This window comes from Poecilia reticulata, chromosome 9 (assembly GCF_904066995.2).
Source record: "Poecilia reticulata chromosome 9, P_reticulata-male-v2, whole genome shotgun sequence".
Lineage (NCBI taxonomy): Eukaryota > Metazoa > Chordata > Actinopteri > Cyprinodontiformes > Poeciliidae > Poecilia > Poecilia reticulata.
This window is the reverse complement of record NC_088838.1, coordinates 22302749-22328359: the sequence shown is the minus strand read 5'-3', so window position 1 is coordinate 22328359 and position 25611 is coordinate 22302749. Positions and strand designations below refer to the sequence as shown.

Here is a 25611-nt window from a genome sequence, read left to right as displayed (position 1 = left end):
TCAGTATTTTGAAGCGTGCCCAACACGGACTGAATAGCTTCTTTCACTTCCTCCGCTGCCATTGCCAAACTGCAAAGACATACTTCAATTCTGAAATGGCGCAGGAAATCAGTGTCAAACCATTCATAACTCTTCTTTCTGTTTGCTGATTGGTCAGGTTGAAAATCAAGAGAATAAACAAGATGGAGCACTGAGGGGAGATTAATGCCAAGTCTGCACAAATCCATCATCATCACAATATTCAAATGGCAATGAACTGTTTGGAGCACAATAATTGTTGGGAAATATAATGGAGGTGGACTTGCCGCTAACTCAGACATGCTAACGTGTTCATTTGTTTAGCTAGGTGCACAAAAATGATGGCAGGTTGACTAGACTTGTGTCTTGATTACAAAAGTCCCGAAAACCTTGTCTATATGTTGAAAAAGCACAATTTCTTAATTATTTCTATTAAATCAATATACACTGCTCAAAAAAATAAAGGGAACACTTAAACACTTAAGTGAATACTTAAGTATTCACCTTTATTTTTTTGAGCAGTATATTTAGAGTCACATGTGAATAAGTTTGAATAAGTTATTGAAAATATCCACTAACTACTTCCTGCTGTCGTTTTCTTTGTGGTTTCCATCAGTAGTAACGTCCAAGTGTTGATCATGTGAATCATTTGGTTTAAAAAATAATAATTCTGTGGCAGTTTGATGAAATAATCCAATATTTTATATTCCCCCTCCAAAAAACGTCATCCTGGCACCTGAGCATTTTATCAAAAAAGGATTTTTTTTTAATTTACCAGTTTTATTTTCAAAATGTGCAATCATATGATCAATGGAAATGTATGGAGCTAAATTGGAGCCATAAGTTTTTTCAAAAGAAACAAAAATTTAACTGAAAAAAAGATTTAAACTGAAAAAAATATATTTAAACTGAATAAAATAAAAAAAATTACATTAAAATAAATATAAAAATTGAAAATAAATAATTGAAACTCTCAAAATGTTGAAGCTAAAAAAAACGCACAATCACCACACCTAGGGTTGCCACCTTTCAGAAATCAAAATAAGGGACGCCCACCACGGCGCGTCGTCCTAACTCTCACGGGTGGGACGTCCGCTGCAGTGATAGATAATATTTTATGGTGGTGTTTTTTGTCTTTAAAAAGTGATCCATAGAGCAACCATTCATGCATATAGATCGGTTAGAGAACCCCAAAACTGTACTCCAATCAGAGTAGTAGACTTTAAATATGTTTAAATGAGCAAGTGTAAAAAGTATTTGGTAAACCACTGAGTAACTGATTATAACACCTGATTTAATATTCAAAATGTGTCCTCAGACAACTAAAAGTATAAAAGTTATGTGAACATTCTGATATTTTACAGAGTATTACCAAATAATTAATATAAATAAGGAGTTAGGTTTGGAGGCTGGTTCTAGACCAGATTTACCACATGGGCCAGAATATTCTGTGTTTTTCCATGGCAACACTTGAAAAAGAATGAAACAAACAAACCTGAGCAACATTTCATCATTTGATATAATAAATGAGCCAAAGACCCACTTGCATCTCCAGAGATCCACTTTGCAGATCTATGGCAGATGAAAAGACTTGTTAGACTCGTTATGAAGCCCTGGAAGTTAGCCTAGAAACCAACAGGACTCGCTATGAACCCAGAGACGGTCAGCCCAAAGACCAATAGGACTTGCTATGAAGTCCTAGAGGTCAGCCCAGAGACCAACAGGACGCGTTATGAACCCTAGAGGTCGGACAGGAGACCAACAGGACGCGTTATAAACCCTAGAGGTCAGCCCGGAGACCAACAGGAGTCACTATGAACCCTAGAGGTCGGACAGGAGACCAACAGGACTCGCTATGAATCCTAGAGGTCGGACAGGAGACCAACGAGACTCACTAAAAAGCCCTTTCAGGAAGGACAGGAGACCGACAGGACTTGCTATGAAGCCCTAGAGGTCAGCCCGGAGACCAACAGGAGTCGCTATGAACCCTAGAAGTCGGAAAGGAGACCAACAGGACTCGCTATGAACCCTAGAAGTCGGACAGGAGTCCCAACAGGACTCGCTATGAACCCTAGAGGTCAGACAGGAGACCAACGAGACTCACTAAAAAGCCCTTTCAGGTAGGACAGGAGACCGACAGGACTTGCTATGAAGCCCTAGAGGTCAGCCCGGAGACCAACAGGACGCGTTATGAACCCTAGAAGTCAGCCCGGAGACCAACAGGACGCGTTATGAACCCTAGAAGTCAACCCAGAGACCAACAGGATGCGCTATGAACCCTAGAGGTCGGACAGGAGACCAACAGGACGCGTTATGAACCCTAGAGGTCAGCCCGGAGATCAACAGGACGCGTTATGAACCCTAGAGGTCAGCCCGGAGACCAACAGGACGCGTTATGAACCCTAGAGGTCGGACAGAAGACCAACAGGACTCGCTAAAAAGCCCTTTCAGGTAGGACTGGAGACCGACAGGACTCTCTACGAAGCCATGGAGGTTGGACAGAACTTGCTATGAACTACTGGAGGTGGTTTACCTGCTTGAAGTCAGATTTTTCCAGCTGCAGGGCGGTGTTTTTCTCCTCCAGGGTGGTGGTTTCCTCCTTCATCGCGGTGTTTTCCTTCTTCATTGCGGCATTTTCTTTCTTCAAGACAGTGTTTTCCTTATCCAGAACCTTCCTTTCTTGCCTCAGGTCGGAGACTTCCTCGGCATAAACTGAGTTTTCCTCCTTCAGGGTCAAGGTGGTGTTTTCCTCCTTCAGCTTTTTTAATTCTTTGTCTTTATCCCGAACAAGCTTGTCCTTTTGAAGTGCTGCTTGTTTTAAGTTCACTACTTCAATCTTTAGTGACTGTCTCAATGGCCATCCTGCCGACATCTTCCAAGATGTCACGGAGCTTCTGTGTCTCTCTCGCTGACATCTGTTGTGTTTCTTCTTCCTCTGAATCGGAAGACCACGTCTTAGTACTCTCACTCATCGTTAATCCTTTGTCTGTACAAATCGTTTTCAATCGTTCTCTTGTTGGGATACAATCCTTTTCCTTTCTCTCCAGGTTTTGCAATGGTTATGACGGTAGAATTCAAAGGCTCTTTCGCACTGCACGGAACGGTACGGTACGGAACGGTTCCAAGCGTGTTTGCATTACAACTTGCGACCGGTTCCACCCGGCCCCATGGAACCACAAGAGCTGTGGTTCCAATCGGGCCGGCCAAGCGGTTCTGCTTAGAACCAGCAGCTGATTGGCCGCTGGTTGTTATGGAGTCAGACGTTGATTTTCCGTTGACAGCTGGCTCTCACTAAACTGTATTTTATTTTGTGAAGAGTGCTCTTTTCAATATTTTTATTATTAGTTTTAATTAGCAATGGATTCGTCTCAATATAGTGCAATCACCTGGTCTAATGATGAGGTATGTTTTTTCCTTCGTTTACTCGCTGATGAACGAGTACAGCCCGCCATCAAAACCATTGTTTAGTTTCAATAATGACGGTCGGTACCGCGTCGATGGCGCCCTCAGTGTATATGCAAACACAACAGGGCTGGAACCGTTCCGTACCGTTCCCTTCAGTGTGAAAACGCCTCAAGAGTGCAGCTTTTTGTGCATCACTCTTTGTGACATCATATTGCGTGATGTCACATATTGATGTCCTCAGCAGAAAACTGCTGAAGTTTGAATAAAAACAAACTTTACGGCTGAATGCAGCTCGGTTAAGCTGATGGCCATTGGAGACAGTTCAGCTGGTAAAATGCTGTTAATGGGAGCCACGGATGGATTGTGAAGGTGTGGGATAATTACCACTCCAGGAAGGAATAATGCTGATCTTCTTTTAATGAAGATAACCGAACCGGAGTACAACTGGATAGTTTACGTGCTCTAACGCCGATGCAGACGAACTTTACATGTCCACACCAGAGTCAGCGAGCATCCAGAACTAAAACAAAAACATTCCCCCAGAACACACAACCGCTGCATGCAGAATTCCGTTAATGAAGTAAATTAACAGTAATGCACTTAACTCAGATCAGCCTAGTTAGTATGGGAAATAATGCAGAGGTAAGCAGATGCTTACAAGTACTACACTACCCCCCCATTTCAAAGAACATCAAACTACTATGGAATGCTAAAAACACACTTGCAACATTACTAGCGCTAACTTAAATGTTACTGGAGCAAACTTTTTAATTTTTTTATTTTTTTACCTTCAACAACCTGCTTAGAACTTTAATATAACTCATCTCTTAATGAAGGATAATTATTCAGTCCAGTCATTTTGATAGCGGGCGGGGGCCCGTATTTCTCGACCCTTAAGAGTCTTTTGAACACGGGGTCCTTGTTTGTCTTCTTCCGATCCGGAGGTATGTGGTTCATCTTGCTGCCGATGTTGCACAGCCAACCTTCTTCTACGGGCTGCAACCTGACACTTAGCAGTTTCGGAGACCCAACCAGAGCTTTCCTTCCGTCGTCACTTCCAGGCTCATCTGGTGCTGGTGGTCATGGGAAGTAGGGGAAGTGGTCATGTGTTTGGGTAATGGAACTACATCTTGGCACTGAGGAAAGACCACATGTCTTTGTCGTCTGACCCATGCTGGTATGACATCACTTGTGTATGGCTTCAACTGATCGTGGTGCATGACCTTTTTGCCACGTTGTGTTATAATCTCATATACTACAGGTCCAAGCTGGGCTTTAATAATACATGGGCCTTTCCAGGGGGGCTGCAGCTTGGGACTAAAGCACAACTTCCTTGTGTTGTCCTTTACATAGACCAGGTCCCCCATGTTGTAACTGCATTCTTTGGCACGCAGGTCATGGGTCCTCTTCTGTCTGAGCTGAGCTCCACGTAGATGCTGCCATGCCATGTCATGGACTTCGCCAAGGGTCTTTTCAAGGTCACGAGCGTACTCCAGGGGGTCCTTTTCACTCCACGTTCGTTCTGCAAGACCAAGTCAGCGGTCTTGTGGCTGATGAAATTCTCTCCCCAGCATCAGCATATTTGGTGAGAATCCATTGCTGGAGTTCTGTGCACTGCGGTATACAGCGGTTAGCAGAGTCAAATGCTCGTCCCAGTTCTTCTGATTTTGGTCTACATAGCAGCGGATCATCTGCAGAAGGGTGCGGTTAAATCGTTCCTCTTGCCTGTTTGAAGCAGGATGGTATGGAGGGGTTCTGGTCTTGGAGATCTGGAAAAGTTGACAAATACTTTTGAAAAGCACACTTTCGAAGTTGCGGCCTTGGTCCATATGGAGCTCTAAAGGGCCCCCAAAACGAGCTAGGAAGTTGTTGACTAACTTTCTGGCAGTTGTTTCTGCTCCTTGGTCTGGAACTGGGAAAACCTCAACCCACTTCATAAACTGATCCATGATGACAAGAATATACTTGTTTCCAGAGCTTGAGATGGGAAAGGGGCCCAATATGTCAAGGTGCAACCGACCCATTGGTGCTCCTGCCTGGTAACTTTGTAGCTTAGCTCTCTTCAAGGGGCTGCTTGACTCAGACCTTTGCAACGGGTGCATTGTTGGATGTATTTGTGGAGGTCACTTCCCATGCCATACCAATGGAAGCTCTGCCTAAGACGTTGGAGAGTCTTTGTTTCACCTAGATGCCCTGAAAGTGGTGGGTCATGGCAGGCCTGCATGACCTCCATTTGCAACAAAGCAGGGACCAACAGCAGGAGGGAAGGTTTTAAGCTATACACATTTTTCCAGTGATAATATAGGACCCCTTGATGGAGTTCTATCTGTGGCCAGCAGAGCCAGTATTTTCTAACAGCTGGACTCTCAATCGCAACTTCATCCTTTGTTGGAAGACTCCCTGCTTCCTTCCAGCTATGTAGGATGGAAAGTACAGTGTCCTCTTTCTGTGCTGCCAAAAGCTGCTGGCTGCTAAGAGTTTGCATCCAGTTTATTTGGGGGATTTGAGTCTCAGCTTCAGTGTTATCAACTTGGATTTTATATCCTAACGTAATGTTTAGCTAGTTGCGCAGAACCTTGATGACATAGGATATTCACACCAGGCACAAGTGACTGGACAAAATGCTTAAGATCACAGATTGACAGAAGCACAAATGAGAGTTGAACGACGAAATAAGCATATACTGCAACTAATATCATGAAAGCAATATTTACCAATGATTTTCTAATATCATACATCCCCATCTAATAACTTTCTCTGTATCTCAAATTGTTATAATGTTTTTGTTGATGGTTGTCTACTTTCTAATAATGAACATTATCAGCAATATTCTCTCTATTTTATAAATGTTATGACGGTGCTATTATTTTCAAGTTAGGATCTTACGCTGTTCTTTATGTCATTGAGCAGCCAACTAAAGACTGTTGGTTTATGTTTTTATTATTTCATACTTTGTACCAGGTGCAGACAAATCATGATTTTATTTGTTAATAATCAAATTTTTTGAAACTCATTTCTAGAAAAAGTTCCCTTATATATATATTTTTTAGTGTTTAAAAGAAGTGAACCCGAGTTTGTCATTGTAACAGTAAATCTCCATCTGTGGAGTTTTCCTGTAAACAAAGTTTCCCTTATTTTTCAATCTCGTTCTCACCAAACGCAATTTGTGTTTTCTTCAGGTTAAACAAAGTGGTTTATTGCCTTTTCTCATTTATTTCTAAATGCTTAGTGCTGCATAACATCTGAAGCCAATGAAACTGGATAGTGGGAAACGAAGAGATGTCAAAATAAATCAAACATCTATGTCCACAAATATGCTAACAGAAAAATGGTATGCCGCCAAGATCCCATTTGCCATTATTCTTGATACTTACAAAATATGATGGTAAAGTTCAAATTTCATGACAATTTCTGTGTAATTCTTGACTTTAATTGTACATTTATTGCTGTTTCCTAGGATTTCTTTAAGCTCAAAAGTGAATTTGCCTGTGGAAAACGTCAAATGACTGAGCTGCAGGTCCAACAAACAACAGCACATTGGCCAAATGTTCAGGAGATGATGCCCTTCTGGCTTGAAAAAGCCATCGCATGGGGCCAAACTGACACTCCAGACACACGGAAAGACATCTCCCTGCACTTGAAGAGACTGAGGGATTTCTTCCAGGAGCTTCTCACAGAAATCAGCAGTGTGGTGAGTAAATGTGTTTGATAGATTATAGTGCTACAGGAATAATGTAGATAAGTTGGTTTTCAGAAATATTGCTGTCAGGCATAACGTCATTACTACCACCTAATTGTGTTGTGGTCCTCCTTATACTGCCAATACATCTCTGATGCATCTGCACATGGACTCCGCTGATTTCCTAAAGGTTTTCCATGGTATCGGCCAACATTGTGTTGGCAGTAGATCCTTTTAGTCTTGTAAGCTGTGACTTGTGGATTTCATAGATTAGATTCTTTTTTGGAGCACATTCTACAGATGTTGGATTTGATTGATATTCAGGGAATTAGACCAACTTGACACTCTTCTATTCTTCATTGTCTCTTGTACTTCAGACCACTTCTGACCCATTTCTGCTATGTGGCAGGGACATTAAAAAGACTACAGGAAATACTGATTAACATCTTTAACAAAGCTTAGGTAGCTGTTGTGTGTGAAATGAACATGCCCATGAATGGGAGAAGCCAGGGTTTCCTCACAGAATGCCTTTAACTTCTCTTCTTGTTTTCCCTTGGTGAGTGTTTTGGTTGTTTTGTTTCTACAGCATAGGATGCATTGTAATTGCATGTTTTACCATTATTTATGTGGACTTTTGTCTGCCATTGAAACTTAAAACTAATGCACAATAATACGGTGAGGGGAGTGCAACAGGCTGTTTTTTCATCTTTACAGGTTAACATTGCACTATATTGATTTTAAAGTCTTCACCTATTAGGCAGAAAAGCAGCCATTTGATTAATGAAACTTTGAGTAAATTAATACAGAAATAAGACTATCGGGTTTGCTCAAACACGCACCCACACCTTCTGAGTTTTAGCCAAGGCTTGAACGGTAATTCATTCACTGGAAGGTCCTGCTAACAGACGCTGTTCTGTGTGTTGCTGAGGCAGTGTATGCCTGGCTGGCAGCACTGCAGTGTTGAGTTAGTCAGGTAATAGCCGCAGTGGGACCTTGAGTGCTAACCTGATGTATCCCCATATCAGATCCAGCAAATCTGGGAAGAGGGCTGAGGACAGGAGGTCTGCTGTTCTTTGAGATTCCTGAACTTTTCTGATCAAATCTTCCTTTTTTTTTCCTACAACTCGCCAACTTACAGCATTTAAGATTATTCCTTCATATTTTAGACTGACTTTCCAGCTAAATCTTTGTTTTCTGTTCATCCTTATTAAATTGCCCTTGGAAATTATGTTTTGAATTTTCTAATGTTTTACTGAAACATTTAGTGAGTTGTTAAAAATCAGTTTTCGGTTTATATTTGACTAATTACTTCAACTTCGACTTTTGAATCTACCAGTATATTTTTATAGATCAAGCCTCGCTTTTTTTCCCCCTGCAGGTCTCTCTTTCTGTTAGCATAATTCTGGGTCTGCGTAATGCAGATGAGTCAGAATGAGCAGAGTTATGGAGCACATGCAAAGAAACAGTATGGTAAAGCTTAATTGCATTGAAATCTTTTTTTCCTCGCAATGGGCTCATAAAAGACCAGCTGAGGATAGCCCACTTTTTGGCAACGATATGAATCCTTTGATATCTTTACAGCTTTCCTGTGGCTTATGACCCAATATGTGAAATAATCCTATTGTTCATTTCCAGGTTCTATGCGTGTTTAGAACAGGTGAGGATGATTGACAGAAACCAACACTTACAAAAGCCAATGCTTAAAATGACCTTCTCAGAATTTCTCTCTTTTTTTAAGTCATTTCTTTGTTAGATGCACTAGTCTCCATTTCCACAGTGATGGTCTCAACAATATTATCGTGGAAAAATGTATCGTCCAGAAAAATCTGTTATCGTGATAGGTCTAGTTTGTGGTCCATTTTGCTTTACAACAGTTTTGAGTTGTGAGAATGGATTGATAGTTTCAAGCTGATGCCAGTGCACAGTTTATCTACACAGTCAGAGAAGGAGATGGAGTAGAGTAATAATTTTGAACTTCCATAATGCATTTCTTGTAATATTGACTAATTGCTGAATCTGTCCATCCATCTGTCCGTCTATTCATTCACCAACCCATCGATCCACACATCTGCTTGCTAACTTGTAGTCTGTGATTTTGCAGGTTAATGTCACACATTTGAACAACATTTGGTTGTGGCTACAGTGTTAAGCTGCATTTGAAGTACTGTGATGATGATTGTCCCGAAATATATTTTGAAATTGATTCTGTTTCAAAACCCTCTTTGGCAGTAGCAGCAAAGAGGGTTTGCTGCTACTGAAAGAGTCTACTTACCAGAGAAACACAGGGTTGTGGAAAACCCCTTAACTAACATGAGGATACCAATTGTATTTTGAAGGTGACAGTTAAGGGGTTAATCACTGTTATGTCCAATTGCGCCTACTGATGCTAATTTAAATAAATGTACGTCTATGTGGTATATTCAAATAAACAATTTGTACTTGATTTAATATTTCCTTGACCCTTTTTGAAGAAGAATTGATCTTTTTTTATTAATTGTAAAAAGGGAAGCTGTTAGTGTGAAGAACAGGATTAGCATGTCTAGTTACTATGAATTACACACACACAAACATGCTAATGCTTGATTTGTTTGGGTCCATTGCTGTGGGGGTAATGTCTGTAAAGTTTTATTGGAGTGATTGGCTGGTTCTCATTCTTTCAGTCTGTGTACTACCCTCCCCCGCATGCTGGGAAGAAGCTCTCTTTCCGTCAATTAAACTTGAACACAGTTATTGTGTAGGTGCAGCTCTCAGAGGAGCCTCGAGGTAAATCCACTGCTTAACTCCAGCTGTTTATCAGACACATCCTTCTGCAAATTCTCAAACTGGTAAACCAACTTCTTATTGGATTGCTTTCCTTTGCTCTTTTAGTAGAAACAAACATGGATGTAATTTGTGCATGCCTTAGAACCATTAACTTCCATGTGTACCTTAAAATGACAAAAGTTTACATTTTCATTGTTTTTCTTATCAAACTTATCTCAGTTTAGAGCTTCACATATTAGATAAACCCTAAAATACAATATGCATGATTTATATGTATTTTGCATCTTTGGTGTCTTTTTTCACCATCTATTTCATTCTTATCTATAAAAATGTCTCCTTAGGCTCCTTGGCCAGTATGTAATCAGTCACTTCTGTCAAAGAATGTCTGGTTGTAATCACAACAAGATACATGGTCATAATTAGAGACAGTGCTAGTAAGGCTTTGATGCCAATTGTGCCCTGGTAGTCGGTCGTAATTGCTTTCTTTTGTGATGGCTTATTCTTATGGGCATTCCTTCAGTCACAGAGCATTCAACAGTTTGTATTGTAAATGAGCATTCCTTCTCTGTTGCATCAGCAACACACATACACACAAACACACAGACGTTTACCGTACCATAGACTATTCAGCAATCGGGAGGCCAAATGTGAGGGCTGAGCAACACACAGAAACTGTGTTGTTGCAGACAATAGCTGGGGTATTTAGGTTCTACTTAAACTCTGCTTGACCTACCATTATGATTCCCATTAGTAGTGATCTCATCCTCTCAAATTAGTCGTTAGTCTTTCTCCATGACACACTGCTGTTTAAATATAAAAGCCTGAATATGTTGTTTTTTTTTTATTACGTTGATATTGTTTCTTTTTAAAACTACTTAAATGTTAATTGATGTCTTTTTTTTCTTTCCTTTTTATCCTGTTTCTCTTAGAGCTCCACAACAGAAACCTTGAATAGGCTTCCCTTATTAGGTCAGCTTTTAGGCCGGCTGTGCTGGAACCCTCATGTCACTGCAGAAGGTGAATCTATGCTTTGGGCATTACTTTATCTGTCTTTTTAAAACCCACTGACAAACAGAAACAGACATGAAAATTAACCTGAGAAAATTGGCAAATTTTGTGTGTGTATTGCAGGTGCAAGTAGAGGACTTCTCCTCCAGTGTTTGTTGGCTCTGTATTCTGAGCATCCAAGCAATGCAGTGGAAGGAAAAGCCAACCAGTGGATACAGGTAGAAACTGTTCTGTTAAAATAAACTGCTTGACAAATTAGCCATTATTTAATGTATTTCATTGACCGATATTAGTTTTGCAGCTCTAGTCTGCAAAAGTAGATGCATCTAGACACGACACATGTCATGCATTGCCAGTGATGAAATTCATTATATAAATACAGATGCCCTGCGACAGACTGGCGACCTGTCCAGGGTGTACCCTGCCTCTCGCCCAAAACGTTTGCTGGAGGTAGACACCAACAAACCTCTTGACCCCACTAAGGACAAGGGTGTACAGAAAATGGATGGATGGATGGAAATACAGAAAGAAAAATTATATGACATGAAGCGATTCATCCATCAATCACAATATAGCTTGACTTAATTATTTTAGGGAAAACGGTTACATTTGATGCATTTTGGCTAGATTCAACATGACAAAGCAAAGAAAAAAAATGTAATCATTAAAAAAACAAACAAGAATGAGACATTGAGACCCAAGTGAATACTAATACTATTAGCCTGGGTGTTTTTAAAGTAGGCATCTGTAATTATCTCTGAATGAGCAGAGCTATTATAGAAACCACAGGAAAATAGTTACTGATTGCTTCTTGATCTTCTCACCCATGACAAGTCCAAACTTGAGGCAGATAAAGTTGGGATGTAGCAGGCAGTTTTCCACATTCACAGCAAGTTGATCTCATGCGTAATGCTTTAAGTAGTGCTAATTTATAGTTACCTAGTTTGTGCGTTTTAATTGCCGCCTCCATTTTTACCCTCCTGTTGTCTGTGGCATACACATTCACCAGGCTCTGCCTTCTTAGTGGCTTTGGTCATCTGCTTTCTAACTAAGAGTTAAAAAGACGAGTAATACTCAAAATCAAATTGATGGGTTGCAGTACTTTTCTAAATAGAAGCATAGAGTTTCTCATTATTAAACGGTTCTGGTTTTATTGGTGCAATAAAATAAGACAATACATCCAAACTGAAATCCCAAAATTGCATTCTTTAACAGCTGCTTTAGCAATGCACTCGCTACTATTTGCCATAGTGGCAGCTTATTTGGGTTCTGTGTGGAGTGTGGAGGAGTCTCAAGCAGCAGTTTAGTAAGTTATCCAGGTGTTGTTCCTTAAACAAACCTGTGTGGCTTGGTCAATGGAGATTTGGAAGGAGGGATGACCACACTATTTTTGTGCCAAGCTTAAAACCTAATGATACCCACACTGGGTTGGGAGTAGTTTAATTTATTGCAAGTGTTTGGCACTATATATCTACCACTTGTGCTGCATTTTACCATGGAATATGGCTCCTATAAGTTAGAAATGGTGTTTACTAAGTCAATCAGGCAGGCTGAAATTGATGATGGAGGTACAGAAACCACCCATATTTTTAAGGATTTTGCTTTGCTGGCGAGGACACAACAAAGTGCAAGAGAGCAGGAGACTGGACATCCATACCCTCTTAGAGATCTTGGAAACTGTACTAGAATTTCTATCTTGTTTAAAGAGGACGTAAGCAAAGGTTTAACGGAATTGCACAACTGATGGCCACTGCACAGCAAAGTTGGAAAAAATTGTGACAAAATCTCCTGTGTTTCCAGCCTTTATTGGTATTGAATTACTTGTGGTAAATTGTGCGTAACAGTGTATTCTTCCAGATCTTTTTCATATGCCAGTTTTCATCACACTGGGCTGGGTCATTTTATTGTTTGTGTTCTGGATGACTTGACATAAAGATTACTTGGCAATAAAACACTTTTTTTTTTAAACAAAAAGCTCTTTAAATAATTCTTCTTTGACATTCTCTGGACTGCTGAAGAGATTTTCTATTTCATTTATTTTAATAGGGATGTGCTTTCAATCTCTGTCTTTCCAATCCAGTTGAATAGTCATAATGAATTGAGTAGATTGTGTCTCTATTGGTCTTAGTCTGCAAAGTCTCCAACTATGTTTCACATTTTAAAGTCAAATTAAAAGTGACTGTTTCACAGCCTCTGATCATCATTTCAGAATCTGCCTTTATATTAGGGCTAGCCAGCAAAGCGTCCTGTGTGTTCTGTAGGCGAGCGCAGAGAGGAGGGAAAGAGAAGAGGGAGAAGAAAAGCTTCTGCCATTTTCAACTTTGAGAGGGTTCACACAGATGGCTCATGATAAACAATGTGAAACCTTCACATTTCTGCCAGATTAACTGTGTGTTTGTATTCTTTTGATTAATTTCTCATCTAATAAAACATCTTGCTAATTAAAACAGAGCCTAGAAAGTAAACGTTGAGTTTTGCCAGATGTTCTTTGACCTGTCGGAGGGGAAGCTGAGTGCAAGTGAGCACAGTGGTGTCTGCATTTGTGTCAAGATGTTTTTATGTGTGGTCATATTGTATGTTTTGCGCAGGATATACTGGCCAAATGTTCAGTAGTGTAGAAGGTAAAATAATAGTTACAATAATTGAAATTGTATTGAGGCTGTAAATAGATTGCAGGCTTACAAGCTTCCCCATTTTTCCTCCAAATGTTTGTGTTCTAATAGTAGACCTAATAGTTCTACTTTAGTTTCATCAGACAACAGGACATGTCTCCAAAAATGAAGGTCTTTGTTCTGATCTGCATTTGAAAACTGCAAACTATTTATTTATTTATTTATGGCTTTTGTTCTGGGGTCGATTTTCATATTTCAGACCAAAACACATCCGTCTCTGGGACATAGAACTAATCTCCTTGATGGTGGTATGATGATTAGACATTCCCACCACATCTATACTCGTGTGTAATTGCTTGGACAGATGAACTTTCAACTTTCAAGCATCTTCAAATTGTTCCCAAGAAGCTGGGGAAGTCTAAAGACTTCCGTCATTGTTCCCAGTGTTTCCTTGAAATACATCCATCTACCTTCAATTAACTCAACTGTGTCAGTAAACCTAACAGAAGTTTGCAAAACCATGATACCGTAATCTGGGTTTTCCTCGTAGTTCAAAGAGATGCTACTCATTCTTTAGGTAAACTTATATTTTTGAAGGTATTAATAAATAAATCTGACATATTCTTACTGTTATTGTTCAGCAAATGGAAACAATTTTAGTAATTCTGACCAAAAACAAGAGAAGTGTGGTTTGATTTGACTTATCTGGAGTATTTAAACTTCTGCTTTCAATTATATTTAGAAATATAGATATATTTGGTGTCCCATGGTTAATTTTATGAAAGGTAATCTAGCTATATTATTGCAAAGATACTTTCAGATTATCAAAATAAAAGCACTTCATTGACTGGTAGGGAGGGGAATTGGTTGCATCGAATTTTATAAAAGGGTATTAGAGTAAATGAGGTTGAATACGAATGTATGGCACATTTTGTTATATTGCTGTGATCTTGAAAACGATTTTTTTTCTACTTTATAGTTATAGAGCAAGATTTTCAAGGATCCAAAAGCATCTTGTACAACAGTCATTGTCAGCTTTTCTACATTCCCTCCTTTTATTTTTTGAAGAATCTTCCATTTACCACCAGTGATGCGAATGATGAGAAGCACAGCAAAATCCTTTCTCAACAACTTAGCTTGTCTGTCGGGAAGAGCAGAGCAGATAATCTGTTTTAGGTCAGAGATGCTCCTTCTTTGTCTCTGTGTCTGCACAGCACTGCCTGTCTTGGAATGTGAGGCAAAGCCTGTTTTTTGTTATCCTTGACTGATCGTGCTCCTCAACATTGTTTTCTTATTTCCTTGTTGAGAAACTGATTGTCAGCTGCTATGTGGCATCCAAGTGCTTTGTTCATGCGCATTTAGGTGATTTTGAGAATTTGATGAAATATTTTTGTTTCTTTGCTGTTGTATGTTTGCAGCGGCATGTTTCTCCAAACTGTACATATATAGTGTGTACAGTGTTTCTCTGTCTTTGCTTCAGCTTCCTGTCTGTCTCTCTTCTCCACATCTGAGCTTTCACATAGGGTTTGATGAATTCTGGGGTATAGCCACAAAGCTCCAGGCTGATAGTCATTAACTCTGTTGGTCTGTTTCTCAACATCCTGCACATGTAAAAGGACCTCACAGTGCTGCAGTAAAATGATCTTTGAGATGATGACAGTAATGCAAGTAAGAGTGTAAGTAGTGAGGGTGTAATTTTATATAGCCAAACAATCAGCTGAATGATAGCTTAATCTGGTCTTTAGCTGCGCAAGAAACCACAAATATTCCCTGCAGCAACTGTAGCCACTTTATATATTTGCAGTTGTTTGCTCATACTAAGTTTTCATTTTATTATTAAAAATAAAACATTTCCTCTTCATATTAGGTTCATTTTAAGTGTCGTTGTATGATTAAAATTCACTTTACGGCTCCAAGCACCTGGATGATTGCCTTCATTTGTTCTCTTCCTCTTTACTTAGTTTGTGATTTTCTTTCTCTCCTTCTTTTTCACCAACAAAAGTAAAAAAAATCCCGCCTGCATTAAATTATAGATTGTAATGAATGGACAGTTATCTAACTAATACTTTTCAAAAATGCTAAAGGCATGTGCAAAAAAAAAAGAAAAAGTTCATGACTCCATGGTTGGTTGTCTGCAAGGTCTTAATTTTTTTGAGTCTCTAAATGTAAGCTATTTGCAGTTTATTCATTTTTTGGAAATATGCTTTATATTACCTTTTTTTGTGATTTGTATTTGTGGCTCAGTGGCATACTTGCAATATTTTTTGTTAAATTTTTCACTTCCAGCACCTTGGTAATGTAAATGTAAGCAGGTTCTGTGTGTTTACAGAGATTTTGTAATAGTTAACTAAAATCCATCCTCAATGCTTTTTGATGAGCTTATAATAAGTACTAAACACTCACATTTTTTGGTATGTCACATAAAATCCATTGAATTTTGTGGGTGTGTTGGTCAAAATGTGAACATGTTGCTTTGATATGAACACTTTTGAAAGGAAAAGTGTGTTAACTGTGCATAAAGAGAAATATACAAGAGAGCTGGATTTTTTTTTTATACAAGTAACTAACACTTAAAATTTTTTTGGATACCATCAACTTATGTGGGCTCTATATAGTCCCTCGATTGTTGGTGGGTGTTGTACAAATACTGGATGGGCATACAGATTTATTACACCAAGTTTGAGGTTGGGTTGGTTCTAAATCAGTGCTTTTAGAGATCCAAATTCTTTATTTGTGCTCTTCCAGCGGATTTCATCTCCCCTTTTTTGTCTCTGCTGTTTTGACCATCTGAGGCTATACTTAAGTCTGTCATTGGTTTTTCAATCATGGTGTAGTAATTGTTAACAGACACCCATCCAAAGCAACCCAAGTCTTTGCCTCATGCCTTTTTTCTTACATCCTCTGTTTTAATTTTAGATTTATGGGGGGATCATTTCTATGGCAGTAACTTGTCCCCAAAGCCAATTCAAGTTGCTTTTTTCTGTGTGAGAAAGATGGCTTTTGACCTAAAGTATTTGCCACCCATCTATCTTTCTGTTCTTTATCCCATTCCTCTGGTGACCACACACTTTTTCCCCTGTTCAGAACACAGACATCACAGTGACTTTCAGTCTCTGATACTTATTCCATCCAAACCTTCCTTACTTCTCATTCCCCGTCCCCACTGTGCCTCCTTACTAACTGTGGGTTGAGTGTGATTGGCTTTGTATGTACTATATGTGCTGGGTTTGAGGGCTCTCAGATGGTAGTGATTGGGGTGGTTTTGCGAGACTATGTGGAGGGTAAGCATCCTAGCGTGCTGCACAGCCAGGCCAAAAAAACCACAGGGCTGCACCAACAGCTCTGCAGTACTACTTTTCCTCAGATTTAGGTTTCACTGCTCTCTTCTTTTTATACATATCCAACATCTCACAGTGTCTTTCTCTTCTTATTTCCTTTTGTCTTTTATCCTGGTGTTTCAAAGCAGTTTGTATTTTTTCACTGCTTGGTGAGCCATATGCCTTGGTTTTGCTGTGTAGACAAGATGTCAAGTTTTAGGTATTCAGCTTGTATTAATAAGTCGATTTCTTGTGGGTAAATTAAAAGGGTTGTTTCAAAGGCTTGAACAAGCTTTTGATTTGGTATTCTTGGGTTACACGCACGCACGCACGCACACACACACACACACGCAAACAAGCACAACACAACCACAAAGTTATATATAAAGCATTCAGACACTGCTTTGAATACAGTGAGAGGTATCATGAGTAAACAGCTGACTTTAACAAGTACACTGCCAATATCCTTCAATGACTTTTGTGATTATCTTATTTACAATAACATAAGCAATTAGCAATTACCTCTAATTTAAATTTGATGTCTTGAGATTTATCTCAAGACCCTTCACTTTTGGCTGGGGCATAGACCTCATCTTTGGGAGCCACTCTAAGGTGTTTTAGATGTTACAAGATCTAATCTAAAATGTAGAGGTGACTGTGGCTTTTCAGGTGGTTCTTCTGTTTTGGTAAATGACTTGTCTTCCAATCGAAACTTCTAACATGCTTTTAAAATTATGCTTTTCTTTCAGTCCTGTGACATTACAACTTTTAGTTTCATTCTGTTTTAAATTCTATGAAGTTATTGTATTTCCCACAGATTTGCTTCAACGTCATTGCTGTGCAGCTTTTAAAAAAAATTACTCTATTAATAAAGTTGGCATTATCCAGTTTATGTTCCTACCATATACTTTGAGTGGATTCCTTTGCTTCATTTCAACCAACGTTGTTCGCAGCTGATTATGGGTTGGGTTCGTTATTCTTGTGTATCAAATTATCATGAGGCCCGGTTGTAAAACGGCAAGGGTCTGTTACAAAGAATGTTCGTTTCTACTTCTACTTGTATGCTGCCCCATACATTCATACTCAATTACTGGAATACCTTTTCTCCACTCATGTGTTTCAAATGATGTGATGCTGACATAGTCATCTGGTTTTCCAGTAACTAATTAGATTTGCTGTATTGAAACGTTTGGTTTTGGTAAATTGTTGCCTTCATGAGGTGCCAAACCTCTGCTGCATATTGTTTCTTCTGCTCCACCACAGAAAGTCCTGTGTCAGCTGGCTACGGACGAAGAAGATGGTGCAGCCGTGGCACTGATGAAGCATTTAGCAGTGCCAACCAAAGAATACCATCTTAAAGTGCTGAAAAAGGTATTTTGTTTTTACAGCTTCTGTTTGAAATCATACTAGCATTTCATTTTGATTTCTTGCATTTCAGATGGTGACAAGAATACAGGAAAGCATTGGGAATAGTCGGTGTTCTGTGAGCAGCACAAATAAGGGGTAAATATAATTCACATTCAAACAAGCTGTACTCATGGTAGATTGGTTTCTGTTCTGTTGACTGAAATTGCAAGAGATTTGATCGATGAAACAAAAATAAATACAAAAAGACGTTCAAGTAGCTGTTGATCAGTTACACATAGCAGTAGTGCATCACATTCCCACAATTAAAATGTTTCACAAATTTGTGTGATTTTTATAACATTAGTAAATTAATTTGACATCATTTGAGTTAAAAAAAGTACAATTATTCTTTTTTATTTTAGCTTGTTCTGTTCTTGTCTGAATCTTAAGGTTAGGATCTAATATCTGCCTCCTTAATGTACAGTACTTTATTTACAAAAAAAACAAAAACAAAGAAACACTATAAATAGTTGCAATAAAAAATTCTGTTAAGGACATTACAACTGTGTCTGTGCCTCTTAGGGGAACTATGAAGGAGTTGACTTTAAATGAAAAACAAAGCTGTGCAGGAAACATAAGCAAACATTAACTCTAATCTTCACCTCCTATTCTGTCTCCACAGTAGTATAAATTTCTTTAACATTTCTCAAACTCCACATAGGTGTTCATGTAGCAGTGTTTGGGCTGCGTCAGAGGCTTGTGTGCCTCTCATCACATGTCCTGAAGCGTCTCCTCTTATTGGTGCTTTGCTGCAGCAGCAGATGACTTGCATCAGAGAAGGTCTGAGTGAAAACTTCCTTGATGCTCTACACTCTGCCTACTCCAGGTACAGGAAATGTTTCTACTGCAGTTTTAGCTTGTGCTGCCATATTTGAGAAAAATATGCTAAGTGTCTCAGTAGAGTGCAATGCTGTACTTATTAAGGACTATTTCATATCACAGTTGTAAAAAATATGTAAAGTTTTCATTACTAGAAAAGTTGGGAGGTTTTCAGAAATGCTGTAAAATCTTACAGTTGTGGAATAAAACTGAATACAATTTTCAAGTCTTTATCAATAAATCTTAATATATTGATGTCCAATTTGGAGATAAAAGGGATTTAATTCTACTTAAACGATAACTGTTAACTCCGTCGATGAGGAAAAAAAGTTAGAACACCCTCCTACCTAAGAGGTGACTTTACCCCCTTTGACTGAAATAACTGCAAGGAAACACTTCTGGTAGCCATCTACCCGTCGCTGACATCACGTCTGAGTAAGCTTTTTCCTACTCCTCACTTTCAGCTGCAAGATATTTTAGTGGTTCTTGCACTGCCTGCTTCAATTCTCCTGAAAATGCTAAAAAAAAGGATCAAGTTACCATTAGCATATGTGCTAATATCTAAATAGTGCCAAAAATATAAAATTTTATTTTAAAATACAACCCTTCAAATATTTCCAGATGCGACCTGCTACTGGACGAGCAGGCAGTTGTTTCTCTGTGGTATCAGAGCTTACCCAGCCTGGAGGAAGCTGTGCTCAATCTGTTGGTGTCTGCTACTGCAGCAGGATCAACACCAAGCAAGGTGGAGGAACAAGTGTCCAAGTCATTATTGGTGAGTCCAATTTTCATGATTATAGAAACATGTCCGACTGCCCACATCTGACAGTGGGACGTGACAAACAACTGTCGAAGCACTATTGCATATGCTACCGTGTTTGACCAAGTAGAACAGGTTGAGTCATTAGTGAGGTGGGATGTTAAAGAGACAGAATTCAAAATGAATGTTTTTAAACAGATTTTGTTGACACGTTTTAGGGTGTCAACCCTAAAAGATTTTAGACACACTTGAGTGAATACAATATATATATATATATATATATATATTTTTTATTTCACTGGTTTGAACAGAAAAGCAATTATTATTCCAACTGCTGCAAAAATTATATTCAGAGGGTGTCACATGGATCAGTGGTAAAGCAGGCGCCCCATGTACAGAGTCTAGGCAGTTCACACAGTTGATTCCGGGTTTGATTCCCGACCCCAGCTGTGTTTTTTCCTCTCTCTGCCCTTCCTTCTGTCCAGCTATTAATGAATTAATGTCACCAGTGCCATAAAAAAAACCTTATAAAAAAGAAAAAATGCATACAGATGATTAAATTTATAATATTTATTTATTGTTATTTTTATTTTGATTCACATAGCACAGATAAAACATCCAAATTTGGAGTTTTTGAGAAACTGTTCTGTCAACTATTATGCCTTTTAATCTTTCTTCTTCTTATAAAGTAACACAGATGTAGTGAGCCAACAATGGCTGGTAAATTAGATGGGGTGTCTGTTCTGGTTGACAGACGACTGATGGCTTTTTAACAAAAATTAATTTAATATAATGTAATAGAATATAAAAGTCTTAGGAAAGAAAAATGTCAAACTGTTGAATTGTTCTAACTTCTGATTTGCCTATCAATGAGTTGAAGAGAAATTTCTTTACTTTTGTGCTGTAGCATTTTTGTTATTTTCTCTGCTGCCTGATTTGATAACACTTGATCCCTTTGATAAGCTTCTGATAAATATGTTGCTCCTGTTAAATTAGCTTTTTGGTACACAGCGTCTCATCTGCCCCTAATTAAAGAGTCTCACAAGAGAAAGCATTGCACACATCCATATGTGTTCAGTTCCCCTTTGAAGCACTTTGTAAACTGAAACCAAACCATTTTAATAAGTGAGGATCTTAGGAATGTTCCATTGTATTTTTTTGGGGTGGGTCATTATCGAGCTCTTTGCCTGTCAGATCTATTTGGCTTTTGTTCTGCTTGCCTCTCACATAATTTGGCAAGCTCCAGACCACATCTCACATCATTTGGCTGTGTGATATCATACTCACTATCACTTCAATGGCTCAGTGCTCGTCACTTCATATGGCTTCATATATGTTCTTTTTTGTTGTTTTTTTTTGTTTTAGAATTGCCATTATTGAACTTCATCTCTGCAATACAGTGATGTTATATTTACCATTTGTTGCCCAAAGAGAGGCTGACTTTTATATGCAAGTTGTTTTCCAGATTTACTTTTTAGTCACTGGGAGATTAGGATCAGTGTGAAGGAATTTAATTTGTCACAGAAACTACACTAGCAGAAACTTGATAAAGCAAATTCTGAATCTTGCCGAAGCGTGCTTTCTGTATGTCGTCGCTGCCAAATTTCTGTACACATCCATAAAATTATTCACACAAAGGTTATTATTGACATCTTGCTTACCTCACTTTCTGATTGCATTTTATTTGGCAGTTTGGACTGTCAGTAAAATTTAAGTGGGAAAGACAAACTTGCCTACCTTTTGTTTTGAACTAATCAGGTTTGTGAGGCGGTGCTGCTTATTTTATTCAGTAGTGATGGTCCACTTAACCTGTGTATATGTCAAGGGGAACTGCACACTCTTTGTGTTTAGAGATACTTCTCACAAATTAAGACATGGCAGTGCACACTAGTGCATATTCATTTGGCTTACTATTACATATACAGAAATTAAACCTGCCAGATAAATCTGATTAAATTTGTCATTTTGAGTAACTGTTCTGTCTTAAAGTTAGTTTCAAGTGTGTCTAAACTAAAGGTCATGCATGGTGGCTGGCCACTCTCCTTTAGAATAATGGTGCCATTGCCCAGGTCTGAACATGCAAAGGGGGTCTCAGATTGTCATACTATTTATTCCTGAAGCTCTTGCATGTGGCTGATCAAGCTGGAATGCTTTTATTTATCAACAAATACCATGCAGATTTTTGCAATTAAATTGTTTTGAGTTATTTTTCCAATTACTGATGCCTAAAATGATCATGTGATATTTTATAAATACAGCAGAATTCTTAAGACTGTTTGATCATTCATAATATTTTATGGATATTCCAAAGCATATGGAATATCCACAAAATATTCCAAAGCTTGTGCTCAGCATTGTTCAGTATTCCTGGTTGTAAGTGAACGAAAACCTAATCTGCTCAGATTAGGTTTTGAACTAATCAGCTTTGAACTAATCAGCTTTGAACTAATCAGCGAAAACCTAATCTGAACAGATTAGGTTTTCGCGTCTCCAAATGGAATCAACTGACTAGTAACAAAGCGGTTGTTGATACCTGAAAGATGAATTTTTCCTTTTCATCTATCTTGGGGCCCCACGTATGCTCTTAATTCAAATTTATGTGCCCTTGTGTTAATCCAGTCCATCATCTACTCGTATCGTATTGATTATTACATTACATCTGGCATTGTGTTTTTATTAAGAAAAAGGGAGGTTCAGGTTTCATGTGTCTGTTTATATGACTGTGTGGGATACTTCTAAACAAAAATAAAAAGTAAGGAAATCTAAGATGTCTGGGCTCTGTCCATCCCCTCGCTTGCCTGCCTTTCTCGAACTTGTTTATACTACAGTCAAAAATAGGAAACATAAAAATGCGTTCGCATTCCTCATTTTGGCTTTTCCTACTGCCTTCTGACCCAGGCAGAGGGCCCAATAACAATAAACACTCACTTCCTGCCCCAGACTGCTAAAAAGAAACAGGATGTTTGTTGTGTGCTGTAATTGACTCTCCTTGAAGTGCTAGTCGTAAGGTATGGAGGAGGATGCTAAAAAAGCAGCTGTTGGGATCCTTGATGCTTCACACACATCCATGAATGAAAGTGAGGATGTGCAATTTTTTGCTAACTAATCTCTGATGTGCATACAAGCAGAGACATGCAAAGGGCAATTGCTTGGTTTTGTTTTATAAGAAGAAGGTAAAAACTAGTTTGGAGTATTTTGTGGTTGTAATTACAGTGTATGGACACTTGGTGGAACTATTTGTTGTTTAATTCTGTTATAATTTGATTTCATTTAATAACTCTTACTGATACTATGTGCAATTTTATTCCCTTTACTTAATCAGGTTACTCCTCATTTGTTCACATATGGACATAGTATCCATTATATATTTTACCTGCACTATATGAAGTCCTAACTCTTAATGCGTTCTAAACCTCAAGTCACTGCTTTTCCACCAGCTGTCAGTAAATCAAGCAAAAACAAACAAACAATAAAAAAAGAAGGAAACACAACTAGGTCAAGCATTCATCTCTTCTTACTGTACTGCTCTGCTGGGGTAAAGCCTGTGAGGTATATGACATGTGAACCACATGGTATTATATGTGTTGCGTATTGAGCGCCAGATAATTAGGGACTCGGCGACATGCACGGTACAGCTGTTAAATGTTTGCACTGGGGCGTTTTAGAATGTATTAAATCTGAAACACATGATGAGTGTGGATTAGGAGGAGATGAGAAAATGAGTATGTGGGAGTGTTAGGGAGGCTTGACAGAGTGGGAAACTGAGTGTTTAATGAGGAGAAAGTGAGAACAGAGAAACTATGGTTTCAAATGTAATCATTTAGATGGTCCAACAGTGCCACCTGGTGGTTAAGCACTCTTGTTAAAAAGTGATTTATTGTTGCCATTGTTTTCTGAAACCTGCTGATATTGTAGATGTATTTTAACATGTCTGGCCATGGCTTGTGAAGTTTGCCCCTTTTGTGTGTTTTAGCCTAAAGCTTGTGCTCAGCATTGTTCAGTATTCCTGGTTGTAAATGACATCTTCAGGTAAGTGCAGTGGATTTAATTTGAATTTAAGATGTTATTTAACAATAGTCTATTTCTTTGTTTCATGCTGAATATTTTAGTTATGTGTTGTTGTTTTTTTCCACTTTTGGCAGAACTGTTCTTAAACAGACTGAAAGGAATGAGCGTGTTAAGAATGTTTTTCAAGCATTTACCAAATGCTTCTTCATGGAGCTTTCACGGTTGCAGCCTCAGGTAAGACAGATTTTTTTAAAAGAGACTCACATTGTTACTTATTATATGGCTTAATATTAGAGTCAGTAAAGCACTTTATTTTTTCTCATAGAGGCAATGATGAAAGAAAAATTAAAAAGGGGAAAGAGTAAAAAAGATTGATATTGCATTATGACAAACTAATAAGTATAATCAGAATGAACACACAAATCAACAATATCTATAGATCTAAACTTCTCTGTTAAAGAAAATAATATGCATAAGGAAATTAAATTTTCATATTTTCTTGATACTACAATCTATTTTCCCTACATGCTAGAGATTGAAGTCTTTGGGTGTGTGATGAAAGCCACACTATATGTTAAGCGAAAAGATTTTGGACATTATCTGTTGTAGCTAAAGCCTAGAAAAACTCAAAAGTAACAGACAACAAAATCTTGCATAATCATTGTGCAGAAGACTGTTTTTGTGAGGACGCTGCAGTTTAAGCCCCTTTTCATAATTGAAGCCAAAAATCATCTTCAATATCTAGCAACTTGAGAGAAGAGAACCTCTACAAAATTCAGAATGTAACTGAAGATGATTCATTATTAAAGTAAAAAAAAAAAAGCTTATTTTTACACCACAGGGTTAGCTGAACACCTAAGGTGGAGAACAATTTCCTGCACTCAGCAGGAAAATTCACTGCTGATGAATCTTCACCATCATTATCACTTCATCTCCAGCTGAGAGCTCCACTATTCACACTACACTCCCATAGCCGACACCTCTACTCGACTGACAATGAATTCAAATGATTAATTTACACGTAAAACCTTTGTCCAGATAATCACCTGGAGTGATTGGCGAATATGCTGCCCTGGTGCGTCACTGTGTGCTTTAGCTTGAAACTTTCAGCCCTTAGCACGGTTCTGTTGCTTTATCATCCAATTAGAAGTCCTGTCAGACCATATTGTAATTATCTGGCACCTGCATGTCATACATAAATATTAAGAGGCAGTCAGTAAATGTGGTACTCTGAAAATTCACGTACTATCTACGAAACAATTAGGTGAATGCTGTATATTTTTCATAACTTTTATCTATAAGTACAAGGGTGATGCACAGTTTTAAAAAGTTATAAAAAAAATATGGAAATAGCTTATTTGTTTTTGTAGGTTTGAATAAGTATGGTAAATGAAACCATGTAGTATAGAAAATTGTTTCTTTTCATATTTAATGCCTTTGTTTTTCCAGAAGCAAAAACTAAAACTGAGTTCCTAAATGCTCGCTATATTTTTCGATGCCATTCTTGTTCCTTAAATCACTTCTACACAATTTGAGTTTCATGTTTCTGGCTTTAACAATTTTGGTTTCAATTCCATCACTGGATTTTTTTTTTTTTTTTTGCTAGTCAACTTCAGTTTAGAGTTTTGAAGTGGGTCTGAATTAGGTGCCAAAACTGTCTTATTTTTATACATTTATTTATTTATTTTTAATGTGTAAATGTTACAAAATTCACAATTTAAATAATCTGAAACAAGAAAATATCAACCCTGACATGGTATGTCTGTTAATGATTTTTAATTGGAGCCCATCTAAGTTTGTGGCGTTGGAAGAAAA

General features: G+C 38.3%; 1 protein-coding gene across 2 annotated transcripts in view; it reads left to right on the top strand.

Moving 5' to 3' along the window:
• The window catches only part of fancc (FA complementation group C), a 39159-nt gene that overhangs the window by 2415 nt on the left and 11133 nt on the right, over positions 1-25611 (top strand). Inside the window, exons 2-10 of one of the 2 annotated variants that reach the window (XM_008418353.3) lie at positions 6881-7114; positions 10795-10882; positions 10997-11091; positions 18066-18173; positions 18241-18305; positions 18871-19035; positions 19650-19803; positions 23762-23817; positions 23931-24030. In XM_008418353.3, the coding sequence (XP_008416575.1) occupies positions 6926-7114; positions 10795-10882; positions 10997-11091; positions 18066-18173; positions 18241-18305; positions 18871-19035; positions 19650-19803; positions 23762-23817; positions 23931-24030 (1020 nt within the window). In that variant the 5' untranslated portion in view covers positions 6881-6925. The remainder of the gene's footprint in view (positions 1-6880; positions 7115-10794; positions 10883-10996; positions 11092-18065; positions 18174-18240; positions 18306-18870; positions 19036-19649; positions 19804-23761; positions 23818-23930; positions 24031-25611) is intronic. The other variant, XM_081610718.1, reaches the window with a different exon arrangement.